This window comes from Scyliorhinus torazame, chromosome 21 (assembly GCF_047496885.1).
Source record: "Scyliorhinus torazame isolate Kashiwa2021f chromosome 21, sScyTor2.1, whole genome shotgun sequence".
NCBI lineage: Eukaryota > Metazoa > Chordata > Chondrichthyes > Carcharhiniformes > Scyliorhinidae > Scyliorhinus > Scyliorhinus torazame.
Genome location: NC_092727.1, coordinates 17,894,604 through 17,907,748, shown reverse-complemented (window position 1 = coordinate 17,907,748; position 13,145 = coordinate 17,894,604). Strand labels below are relative to the sequence as shown.

At 45.1% G+C, this 13,145-nt stretch overlaps 1 protein-coding gene across 6 annotated transcripts in view; it reads left to right on the top strand.

Annotated features, from left to right (window-relative positions):
- LOC140398212 (cell adhesion molecule 1-like) overlaps nucleotides 1-13,145 on the top strand; it is a 478,240-nt gene that overhangs the window by 334,849 nt on the left and 130,246 nt on the right. For all 6 annotated transcript variants that reach the window (XM_072486598.1, XM_072486602.1, XM_072486600.1 and 3 more), the window contains 2 exons: nucleotides 3,209-3,355; nucleotides 8,913-9,065. In XM_072486598.1, the coding sequence (XP_072342699.1) occupies nucleotides 3,209-3,355; nucleotides 8,913-9,065 (300 nt within the window). The remainder of the gene's footprint in view (nucleotides 1-3,208; nucleotides 3,356-8,912; nucleotides 9,066-13,145) is intronic.

Below are 13,145 nucleotides of genomic sequence, written 5' to 3'. Positions count from 1 at the left end.
ACTGGCCCTGAGAAAAGAAAGCATGTGAGCTGGGACAAGATTAGGCCAAACTATGATTCATTAGTGGTACCATGCATGGACCTGTGGCTTCAGAAGAGAATGGGCGACGGAAAGATTGCAAACCACTTTGGCCCCGTGTACCTTTCAGATTTGTCCATTTAACATTTTAAAGCATTTAATTCTTGGGAGATGGTATTTCAGAAACAGAACGCAGTATTTTCATTCTAAATTACCAGCTGCTGAGTGAGGAACTTGGACAAACCTGCCTCTTGGCCACTGATCAATTGTGAATCTTAACATATAAAAGCCTTGTCAATCACACATTTGAAAGCTAGTGTTCACGTTGCGATGGGATTGGAGTGGTGGGTGGTGGGGGCAGCAGAGTAAGAGCCTGAGGCCTTTGTATTCCTGATAGGCAGTGCAAAAATATTAACCAACAGTGAGAACACCATAGGTGTCCTAGCACAGTGGCGGAATCCAACCCTGCGAATCTATTTTTGTCCTGTCCATAAAATTATATTTAAACAAGCTCACAGCTTCTGTCAGGATGAATCTGTTGTAAATATATTTCTGGAGTGTACTAACACAAATTCTGCAACTGTTTATCCAATGTGCAAAATAAATATTGGCACGGTGAAACTTAGACCATACATCACCCTTCAGTCAACCATCCTGATAATTCGATCAAACTGATTCACATTATGATTATAATAATAATCTTTATTAATGTCAAAGGTAGGCTTGCATTAACATTGCAATGAAGTTACTGTGAAAATCCCCGAGTCGCCACACTCCGGCGCCTTTTCGGGTACACAGAGGGAGAATTTAGAATGTCCAATTCACCTAACAAGCTCTCCTGTAGTACTCTCTAAATATATAAGTAACCAAGGTGACCATTTTGTGGACGAAAAGGTCTCAAAACAATAACTTGCCCTGTTTTTAGTGATGTCCAATGGAAGAGGTTTGCTCCCCTTGTACTGAACTATGGGATCTTTAACATCCACTTATTCCATCAATCAATGGAATAATGACTTTCCTTTGGCTCACCTACTTCCGACAATGCAGTCAGTACCCAGTCATTGCACGAGTAATGCCAGCCGAGGGTATGATTTCAAGGCCTCGAGAGGGGCTTGAAGCCACAGCTTTAAAAAAAATAAATTTAGAGTACCCAATTAATTTTTTCCAATTAAGGGGCAATTTAGCCTGGCCAATCCACCTGCCCTGCACAACTTTGGGTTGTGGGGGGAAACCCACGCAAACACGGGGAGAAAGTGCAAACTCCGCACGGACAGTGACCCAGAGCCGGGATTGAACCTGGGACCTCGGCGCCGTGAGGCAGCAATGGAACCCACAGCCTTTTGACTCAAACGAGCCCCACTAGCTACGCCAAATTTCCCAGCCCAATTTGAGTTCGAGCCCAAACACACTCTGATGCTTTCACTTTTCTGCACATACAACTTTTGGGATCCTTGATGTCTGCTATGGAATTCGAAAGGCAAGTGAGAAAAGGAACAAGTAAATGGCATTTTCGGGAGTGATTCCGACCTCTGGTCACAGTATAAAAGTGTTAAAAGGAATCATTTTATGAATTGCGGTATCAACCAGCAGGTACAAAGGATTTGTAAACTCAGTTCATTAACATGTCAACTTTTAGGTGTGAGTTTCGAAAATATATGTAAACAAAGTGACCGTTGATAGCAAGTCTTTGCTGTGACCTTGCTCCATTAGTGAGTTTCCAGAAAACTTGATGCTCTTAAAAAAAAGTAAAGATTTGTGACTTATCTCCTGTAATTAACAATCTCTGGAGAAGGCATTCATCTCAGTCCTTTTAGAAGGAACCTCTGTCTCTGTTTTTCCCTTTGCAATAGCATTAGTGTTCAGGCTCTGCTAAATTCGGAAATAAGGCTCCGCGATGATAGATTAGTCACTTCACTCCTGAAGCAGACTGTCTTGTGGTAACTGTGTTTCCCCATTTAAAAATTGACTGGCCGTTGTGTCGCATCCTCCGCATGTGCTTGTGTGAGCTCAGCTAAGGGAATGAGTAGGCATGGTTAAAGTGATTCACCCCTGGATTTGCCACGACAATGGCTGACACTTGATAGATTCTTTGATATATCGCAGTGCCCAAAGCTGCTTCAAAGAGAGGAGAAGTGGAAACTTGGCCGTGAGCAGGTTCTGGGAAAGAATTTGGGGATGTCAAATTGATCCAGTTGGAACAGCTTTTTGATAATGGGGAAAGAGAGTGTAACACAGTTGAAGGGTTTGTGGAGGCAAGGGTTTGTGTTGACTGAAGACACAACTTCAACGGTGGGGCGGAGAATGGTGGAAGAGGTACAGCTACATGGCTAATTATGCAGTCACTCTCTGGCGCAAATGCCAATCATGCCCTGTGCGTGATGCTGAATATCACAGCTGAGACGATGCACTGAGGCCACAAGATGGCTGATGTCCGAAACTGTAATGTTTACACACCGTGCTTTTTGAGGTGATGGCCTACGTTAATTATTGGGAAGAAATAAAGAAAGCTGAACTCCACCTTAAATCTGGCCTTCAAAATCAAAACAATTGTCACATTTGAGCATCAGATTGGAAAGTTGATGTCTTCTGCCCTCTTAGCGTAAACAATCAGCCCCATAACAATGGCAACATGTGTGAGCAACTAAAAGCTACTCCACTAATATGCTAGTGTTGGGCACCATTGTCTAATTAAGCAGCAGTGCTGATAACAATGAAACCCATGTCTGGATGATGTAACATGGCTATGTGATTGGTTATTTATTGTCAATTAAATGCGAGTGCGAGGCACTGATTTTCTCTCCTCCATAAAAAGTTGAGAGTACTGGTAAGAATAACCTTGAGCGAACAACAGAGCCTTTATTCAGGCAGAGGCAGAATCCAAGCGGACCACAATCCCCACCTGCCCTGAACCAGGATGAGTGAAATCTCCCGAGTGTGTGTTGCCCTCTAGTGTCGGACCAGCACTTTCTGAGTAGAATAAATGCCAATTAATTCATACCAGGTGACTGGAATTAAAATCCACTTCAGGGCCTGACTGGATCAGGAAGATCTGCCTTCTTTCCTCCTCGTGGGGCCGAAGCCTCTGCCATGCGAAAACCTTGTTTCGTGTGGCAGTCTGCCGCGCAGATAACTGCTGAAGGACATTGTCTCACTTCGTTGCGTTTCTAACTGTTGCTTTTGATTTGCGAAGCTGATGCCCAGAACCTGGTGACAGACGATGTGGAGGTGGTGGAGGGCGAGGTGGCAACCATCAGCTGCCGAGTGAAGAACAACGACGATTCCGTTATTCAGCTGTTGAATCCAAGTCGACAAACAATTTACTTCCGGGACGTCCGGCGTAAGTTTCCAAATTTTTCCCTTTCAGTAGTAACTCTACAGGGCCACTTATCCAAGCTATGTTTTGCACCATGTGCTTGTGCGTCTGTGTTTTCTCCCCTCTTGTTTTCTTGAAGGAGCTGTTCTCTTCAGGCGAAGAATCTCATTGTAACACGGAAGTTGTGTTCCAGCTAGGACCAAATAAGGCTTTGGCTATTTTCTCAAGGCCAGCATTTTTTTTCCCATCCCTAAATTCTCCTGAGTCTCACCACCACCTTCAAACATTGCAGACTACATGTATTATAGATACAGTCACAGTGCTGTTAGGGAGGAGGTCCCAGGATTTTGACACAGTGATAGTGAAGGAACGATTATATAGCTCCAAATCAAGATGGTGGATGACTTGAAAGGGAACTTGTAGATGGTGGTGTTTACTTTATCTGCTGCCCTTGACCTTCTAGCTGATAGAGGTCATGGAGTTTGGAAGGTACTGTTGACGGTGCCTTAGCAAGCTGCTGCAGTGCACCTTGTAGATAGGACATACTGCTGCCACCGTGCATCAGGTAGGAAGCAAATGTTTAAGGTGGTGGATGGGTGCCGATTAAGTGGGGACTACTTTACCTTGGATGATATCAAGCTTGTTGAATATTATTGGAGCAGCATTCATCCAGGCAATCCAGAAGATTCCATAACTTGTGCTTTGTAGACAGTCGACAACCTTTGGGGAGTCAGGAGGTCAGTGACTAGAGACCGAAGTCGCCACCTCTGACCTCTTGTAACCACATAATTTATACGGCTGGTCCAATTAAATCTCTGGTCAATGGCAATCCCCAAAGATGTTGATAGTGGGAGATTCAGCGATGGTAATGCTGTTGTACAGCAAGGGGAGATAGTTGGTTCGATTCTCTCTTGTTGGAGGTGGTCACTGCCTGTCACTTGTGTGCTGCGTATATAACTTGCCGCTTATGAGCCTTCCATCGAACATTGTTCCTCGGCGAGATCTACCGCAGGTTTCCCAACGGCTGGTAATCCTTGTGAGATCTAACCAGATCTCGCGAGGCGTCAAAATCTGGGTCCAACCCACAACGGGTGAGACCCAGTCTCACACAGCTAAGTAGGTTTAAGAACCCACTTAACCATGCTGACGCCGGATCTAACTGGCTCCCGGCTTCCCCAAGGAGACCCCAGAAGAGCGCCAATTAATACCGGTCCATGCAAACGTAGACCAGGTGGAACGGCACCTGGGGGTCTCCGAGGACTCTGGATGGTCACGGATAGGGCAGGGTGACACCTAGCGCACCCCCGGCACATGGGCACCTTGGCACTGCCAGGCAAACACCTTGGCATTGCCACCGTGGCACTGCCAAGGTGCCAGGTTGGCACTGAGGATGCCTGGGTATCAATATGGCACTGCCTGTTTGGGGCCATGCCCATGAAAGGGGGAATGGGGGGATATGATGGGTGAAAGGGCACAGGGCAAGGATGAAGGGCCTCCTGAGGGCTAGGAGGGAGGTGAAGGTAAGGGTGCTGGAAGCGGATGGCCCGAAAGTGGATGAGGGGAGGCCTTAAAATGAATGGAATGACCTCACTTGGGGGGGTGGGGTAATGCCAATGTGGGCGTGTGTGTGGTGGGGGGGGGGGGGGTGACATTGCCCGGGAGTGTGGGGGACCCTCAAGTTCACTTGGAGGGCATCTTTTCAAAATGGTGGTCCGATCTCGGAGGAGCTGGTCTGGCCAGTGATTACAAAAATTCTTAGTGTGGGCTAACAAGGAGGGAAACTCCCCAGGGCTTAAAAAAGTGACTAACTGTGTTCAGGTAGCATTGGGGAACTCACCGACAAGAGGTGGGGAGAAACTCCCAGCCAAACCCACATGAAATGGCACTTAGAAACATTTCTGTTACATCGCCCCCATGTCTTGCCACATGTGGACATGGACTACTTCAGTATCTGAGGAGTAAATAGTATTGAACATTGTGCAATCATTAGCGAATACCCCCACTTATGATGGAGGGCAGGTTGTTGATCAAGATGGCTGGGCCTAGGAAACCACCCTGAGGATTTTTTGCAGCGTTAACTGAAGCTGAAATGACTGTCCTTCAACAACCGCAACCATCTGTCTTCGTGAGAGATATGGTTTCAGCCTGTGGAAGATTTTCCCCCTGATTCCCATTGACCTCAGTTTTGCTCGGTTCCTTGATGCCAAAAGGAATCACTGTCACTTTCCCCCTGGAATTCAGCTCTTCTGTCCTACTCTGGAACAAGGCTGTAATGAAGTCCGGAGCCAAATGGCCCTGATGAATCCCAGAATGATTATTGGTGAACAGGTGACTGCCGAATAAATGCCACTTGATAACAAAGAGCAAAGAAAAGTACAGCACAGGAACAGGCCCTTCGGCCCTCCAAGCCTGCGCCGACCATGCTGCCCGTCTAAACTAAAATCTTCTACACTTCCGGGGTCCGTATCCCTCTATTCCCATCCTATTCATGTATTTGTCAAGATGCCCCTTAAACGTCACTATCGTCCAACTTCCACCACCTCCTCCGACAGCGAGTTCCAGGCACCCACTACCCTCTGTGTAAAAGACCTACCTCCTACATCTCCTCTAAACCTTGCCCCTCGCACCTTAAACCTATGCCCCCTAGTAATTGACCCCTCTACCCTGGGGAAAAGCCTCTGACTATCCACTCTGTCTATGCCCCTCATAATTTTGTAGACCTCTATCAGGTCGCCCCTCAACCTCCGTCGTTCCAGTCAGAACAAACCGAGTTTATTCAACCTCTCCTCATAGCTAATGCCCTCCATACCAGGCAACATCCTGGTAAATCTCTTCTGCACCCTCTCTAAAGCCTCCACATCCTTCTGGTAGTGTGGCAACCAGAATTGAACATTATACTCTAAGTGTGGCCTGACTGAGGTTCTATACAGCACCGGTGATGACACCACCCATCATTTTTCTGATGATTTTGAGTAGATGATACTTGGCCAGTTTGGATTTACCCTGTTTGTGGTGGACAGGACAAACCTGGGCTATTCTCTGTATTGATGGGTAGACACCAGTGTTGCAGCTGTATTGGAGTATCTTGGCCAGGGGGTTGGCCAGTTCTGGACCACTGTGTTTTCAATACTGAAACCAGGATATAATTCGAACCCGTACATAACTGTTGCAATATCCAGTGCCCTCAGCCGTTTTTTGCCAAGGATGGTAATTGCAGCTTCTGTTGAAAATTTCCGACTCTTGGTTTTGACCATAGTTGGCTCGAATACACCAGTTTTCTTTTTGCCCCTTCTTTTTCCATTTATTAAATCAAGACCAATCTGAGTAATGCTGCAGACCTCAGGAGGAAGCATGTTTTTAAAAAAATTTAACTGGATTATTGCTGGTGCAGTTGTCAGAAGGATGGTATGAATGAATCATTTTGCACCAGCATGGTTTTTTTCTTGCCTGTTTCCTGTATGAAACAATTAGCTGTTTTGATCACCATTGGCTATCAGATTTTATTTCGTGAAACTGGATAGTTGAAGAATGTGAAATGTGAAATCTGGAGTGCAGCAATGCACTTTCTCCATTGTACACATTGGGGATTGAATTTCCTGGAAAGATCTCAATCTGCCCAAATTCTTCATAGTTATTGTCTAAAACTGTTGAAACAAGCAAATGGCAGTAAGAAATGCACTGGACTGTGTTCTGAACTTTCTATATGGTTCTTACCGATTATTTTCCACTGTTTTATCCACCATTCGACATTCCTGGAAGTTACCAGCAAAAGTATTTTTTAAAGTTTAGATTCTACAGCATTTCAAACATACTTGTGTTATAGGCCAGGGTTTAGGGAACCCCAAAGTGTATCATGGAGTTCACCTGATCCACAACGTTTACTAGATTGTGGTATGGAGAGCACAGGGCCCACTCTACAGGTATGGTACAGCAGAAATGGAAAAGTATTTTTAAAGCAAAACAATGTTTATTCTATGAACTCAAGTTAACCTTTTTAAAACATACAGTGAACACCTTAGCAACCATTAATTCAAATACAACCCCCAAATAATACAACACTAAGTAATCCTTTAAGCTTTCCTTTTTAACATCCATACGACTTAAAAACAAAACCTTTATCAGAAGCACATCAGGTTAAAGTCATACTGAAAACATTTATAATTCGAAATTCACCAAATGATCAAGAGATAGTCTTTTGATGCAGAGAGAACAGCTGTACACCTGCTTGGTCTTGCTTCAGCTCCAACACTGAAAACAAAACTAAAACACACCCTGCAGCAAACAGCCTAAAACGAAAGTAAAAAGCTGACACAGCCCAGCTCCACCCATTCTCTGACATCACTGCAGTAATAAACACCCATTTCTTAAAGGTACTCACTCTCACTACAGATATTTATATCCACACACACCCATTTATAAACACCCATTTCTTAACGGTACTCTCACATGACACTTGTATATTCTAAAGCAGCTTGAACTGTCGTTGGCATTCTCTGCATGCTAATTTAAGGTGTTGGCTTTTGTGTGGAACAGCGTAAATTATTTTGGCACTGTTTTGGAGCATTTTTGAATTAGTAAGTTTCTACGCCTTTGACACGTTGATTTTGTACAAGTGACATTTTTTTACTTAAAATATCTATAAAATATCATTTAGTTCCAAACAAAATCCTCGCAACCACATTGTATTGATTGACCCTTTCCTGAACTCCTTCACTTTGTCGCCAACTGTCACTGTTTTGGGGAGGGGGTACATTATATCCGTGTCGTAGAGGCTTCTCTGGGGCTGCAGCTAGTAAAGGCCTACAGAGGGGTGGAACATGATTGTCACCTGGGCCACTCGCAGTGATACACGGTAGGGCTCACGTAACATAAATGAGAAACTCTCAGGCAATCTGTCGGCGATCCTCGCTACCAGACCTTGCAATGAAAAAAGCTGCTATTAACCAGGGCTATATGCGGAGCTGCCTGTATTCATGACAGCAGCTGAGACGTAAGAGTTTAAATACCATATCCAGTGCATGGTGTAGAAATAATTCCCAGCCAGTAATCCTGCAGCAAGACCTTATGGAAGTCGGGAAGCTCCAGCCTGCTCCCATCTGGAGAGGAAACTGCCTCTCTGGGTTGCACTGCGTTGAGTGGATTCAAATGGACTACCTAGGTGAGGAGGTGGGGGCAAGGGCTCATTGGATTTGTGAAGCTTGTTTCAGTGTTCAGGAAAGGAGTAAGATGGAGAGAAAAACGAAAGGTTTTGAGAACAAAGGGGAACCAGAAGGCAAGTGATGACAATCACCGAGGACAAAAAATAGAAAATTCACATCAAGCCCCCCAGGTCCTGCCAGTGACAGGTTACACAGAACCTTTCTTCCAAACTGAATCTTTCTTTCCTGCAGTTGTACTTTTCATCTTTCCATTTGTATTTATTCATTTTATTTTTTTAAAATGCTGTTTCTTAGACTTTTGCAATGCCTCTCCTTCGTTCATGCGCAGGTATTTAAAACCAGAGCATTAATGTATTCAAGATTTTGGTATCTTTCACAGACTTTTCATTTTGAAGTTTAAAATGTCACCTTCAATCTTGCAGCTTTGAAAGACAACAGATTTCAGCTGGTGAATTTCTCGAGCAGCGAGCTACGAGTCTCGTTGTCAAACGTTTCTTTAGTAGATGAAGGGCGATATTGCTGCCAGCTTTACACAGATCCTCCCCAGGAAGCCTTTGCTACAATTACAGTTCTTGGTGAGTAACAGCATTGACTCATAGAAATAGAACAATACAATGTTTTAAACTTTAGCTAAGGCAGCTGCCAAACCCAACGTTTTATATCGATCCTTGATCTTGCTTATTTTTTTGCAAAGGGATCAGTAGGGGGCATTTCCCATTACCTTGTAAATCTATATTTATCTTTATATTTCACTGATACATAACTAGAAAGATCAGATACCACTTGCAGTTTGAAACACCTTGACTAGCGTCTGGAATTAAGTTCAGCGGTGGGGGGAGAGGTGTGAACCTATGCCCCATTATCACGGCGCTGAATGGTAAGGTTAAAGGTCCCAGCCACTTTGAAAAGCCAGGAGGAAGATAAGTGGGCAAGGTGGTTAGAGCAGTGTGCTTGCGATGTTGGTCAAGGGTGTTGGGTGGTGAGGAGTGGGGGTGGTCAGTCTAGAGGGGGTGTAAGGGGGGTTGGTTTGGGAGAGTAGTCGCTGATGGGCCGGCAGGGTCATCAGGGGTAGGGGGAGCAGCTGATGGGTTGGGAGAGTAGTCAGCGGTGGGGAGTCTGCAGGACTGCCCCATGGTCAGGGGATGGAGGGGGAGGGGCGTAGTGAGGCAAATCCAGTGGAGTATCGGGGGACAGGGTGGTGGCAGGTACGATAGTTACCCAAGAGTTATAACTGGTTTTAATCCTTCTAAACTTGAGTAATTATTCAACCAAGAGAGTCTGAACCATCTGATTTAAATCTGAGAATCGGTTGGTTCCAGATGTAGAGTAATTACCAATCAGGAGTTGAAACTTTCCCCGGGCAACTCCTGTGCAGTACTTGTATGGGGCCTTCCTGAGTCCTCGCGTGCACCTTCTGGGGTATCATTAGGGTATAAGTTCTGGGTTAATAAGTTTATCTGTTGTGACATTATATCAGTGTAGAAGAGAGCTGTCATAGACCATTATGCCCACTGTTGCACTTCCACGTGCCTGTACAGCTTGCTGTTTAGCACAGGGCTAAATCGCTGGCTTTGAAAGCAGACAAAGGCAGGCCAGCAGCACGGTTCAATTCCCGTAACTAGGGGCTTTTCACAGTAACTTCATTGACGCCTACTTGTGACAATAAGCGATTTTCATTTCATTTCATGATAGTGTGTACAGTGGGGGGCAGGGGTGGGGAAACGGCAGATTGGTGCAGTAAGAGGGTATTCTTAGTCAGGGGTTAAGCAGAGAGGAATCCTCACCCTCTATTCCATTAAGCGTCTTTATCTGGTAGTGACAATGGATGGTCTAAATGGGAACCTGCTGTATTTTCCACCATTACCTCATCACATCTAAGGTGATGAACAGCTTTTAATCATTCTCTCAAAACAATTGCAACAAATTTGATTTTAAAAAGAACAGCATTTTCAGAAAGGTGTTTTATTAGCACTTATCTTTAGATTTCTTGTAGAGCAGAGAGACCCACCTGCCATGCACCTTTGAGACCAACTCAGGCCTCCTTGCATACCAAAGAGTGATGCAGCATGCAATAGGCAATTTACGGGCAGCACGGTAGCATAGTGGATAGCACAATTGCTTCACAGCTCCAGGGTCCCAGGTTCGACTCCTGGCTTGGGTCACTGTCTGTGCGGAGTCTGCACATCCTCCCCGTGTGTGCGTGGGTTTCCTCCGGGGGCTCCGGTTTCCTCCCACAGTCCAAAGATGTGCAGGTTAGGTGGATTGGCCATGTTAAATTGTCCTTAGTGTCCAAAATTGCCCTTAGTGTTGGGTGTGGTTACTGGGTTAAGGGGTTGTGGGGATAGGGTGGAGGTGTGGGCCTCGGTAGGGTGCTCTTTCCAAGAGTCGGTGCAGACTCGATGGGCCAAATGGCCTCCTTCTGCACTGTAAATTGTATGAAATCTTCTATGAAATACAGTAAGAAGTCTTACAACACCAGGTTAAAGTCCAACAGGTTTGTTTCGATGTCACCGCTGCTCCGAAAGCTAGTGACATCGAAACAAACCTGTTGGACTTTAACCTGGTGTTGTAAGACTTCTTACTGTGCTCACCCCAGTCCAACGCCGGCATCTCCACATCGCAGCATGCAATAGGCAGAGTTAAGTGATCCCACAACCAATGGATAAGAAGTAAGCTCTGCAGTGTTGTCAAATCCAGTCGTGAATGGAGGTGGACCGTTAAGCAGTTAACTGGGGAGATATCTTCAGCCAATTCGATTCACCCCATGTGATATCAGGAAACAGCAGAAGGCAATGGATACGGCAAAGGCTATGGGCCCTGACACTATTCTTCCAATAGTACTGGAGCCTTGTGCTCCAGAACTAGCTGTGCCCTTAGCCAAGCTGTTCCAGTACAACTACAACACTGACATGTACCCAGCAATGTGGAAAATTGTCCAGATATGTCCTGTCCACAAAAAGCAGGACAAATCCAACCCAGCCAAAAAACCACCCCATCGACCTACTCTCAAACATCATCAAAGCGCTACAAGGGTCATCGACAGTGCTGTCAAGTGGCACTTACTCAAAAACAACCTGCTCACTGGCATTCAGTTTGGGTTCTTCCCTTGGGTTCAGCTCCTGCTTCATTATAGCCTTAACTCAAACATGGACAAAAGAGCTGAGCTCCAAAGATGAGGTGAGAGTGACTGCCTTTGACTGAGGCAGTATCAAGGAGCCCTAGCACAACAGGGATCAATGGGAATTGGGGAAGGAAATCTCTGCTGGTTAGAGTCATATCTAGCACAAAAGAAGATGGTTGTGTTTGTTGGAGGTCAATCATCTAAGCAGGATAGTGTCCTAGGCCTAACCATCTCTGAATCCCCCACTATCATCATCCTGGGGGCTACCATTTACCAGAAACTAAACAGAAACTGCCACATAAATTCATAATTTCTTTTACACATACTTTGACTGATCTGGATGATTGACACTTTTATTGTCTTCTCAGTGAAATTACAGTTTTAATATTAGTAAAAAGTTATGAATGAATTACCTTTGGGGAGCACAGTGGTGCAGTGGTTAGCCCTCCTGCCTCACGGCGCCGAGGTCCCAGGTTCGATCCCGACTCTGGGTCACTGTCCATGTGGAGTTTGCACATTCTCTCCGTGTTTGCGTGGGTTTCACCCCCACAACCCAAAGATGTGCAGGCCAGGTGGATTGGCCATGCTAAATTGCCCCTTAATTGGAAAAAATGAATTGGGTACTCTAAATTTAAAAAACAAAATGAATGAATGACCTTTTAAAGCCTTTTTTTTACACATCCTCTTGGTTCTATGCAGTGTATAATGGTAAAGGGGGTTGGCGGAAAGGCAGAGCATGGCATTGGGGGCCTGAGGGCCCATAGGAGGTGGGTGGATGGGCAGAGCATGGCACTGGGGGCATGAGGAAGACCTTTTGCAGACTAGGATTCATGACTCCTCTGAGGGGACATGAGCCACGACTCTTTTTTAAAAAAGCCTGGCCCGACTCCATAAAGATTGTGGGGGTGTAGGACGTGCCTATCTCCACAGTGGAGCCGGCCAGATTGGTAATGCCAGGTTGTGGACTTTTGACAGGAACCAGCCCGCACGCTTTAAACGCATTCCCAATAATGTGAATCCTGGAATCGGGGTCCGCCCGCCATTTTTAAAGTGTTCCCAAGTCATCCCAATTTGGGGAAAATCTAGGTTGAGGAAATGCACCTGATATGCATATAAATGTGTACATCTGAACTATTGTTACATAGTCATCATATTCAGCCACACCAGTAGAAAAACCCAGGACAGCGTATTGAATAAAAACAGTTTGACTTATTCAGTCACCACAATCAATAGGCTCGCATTATCTCTTGTATGATATGAAAACGTCCTCTGCTTTTTCTCATGTATTCTCCACAGCATTGGGCAATACCACTGAGTTTTGTTAATATGTATATTAATTGGAATCTATTTCGGCTCTTGTATTCTTAATAAATGTGAAAAATTGCCAGCAAATCAGTGAGAAGGATTTTGCTTTCCCTGCGAGAATGATCAACATACCATTGAACATGGATTTTCACAAACTCTCCTATCATGCGGTAAACCAACACGTATTTGTAAATTTTTCTGCCAAGTAACCTTACTTTTCTTGTCAGCA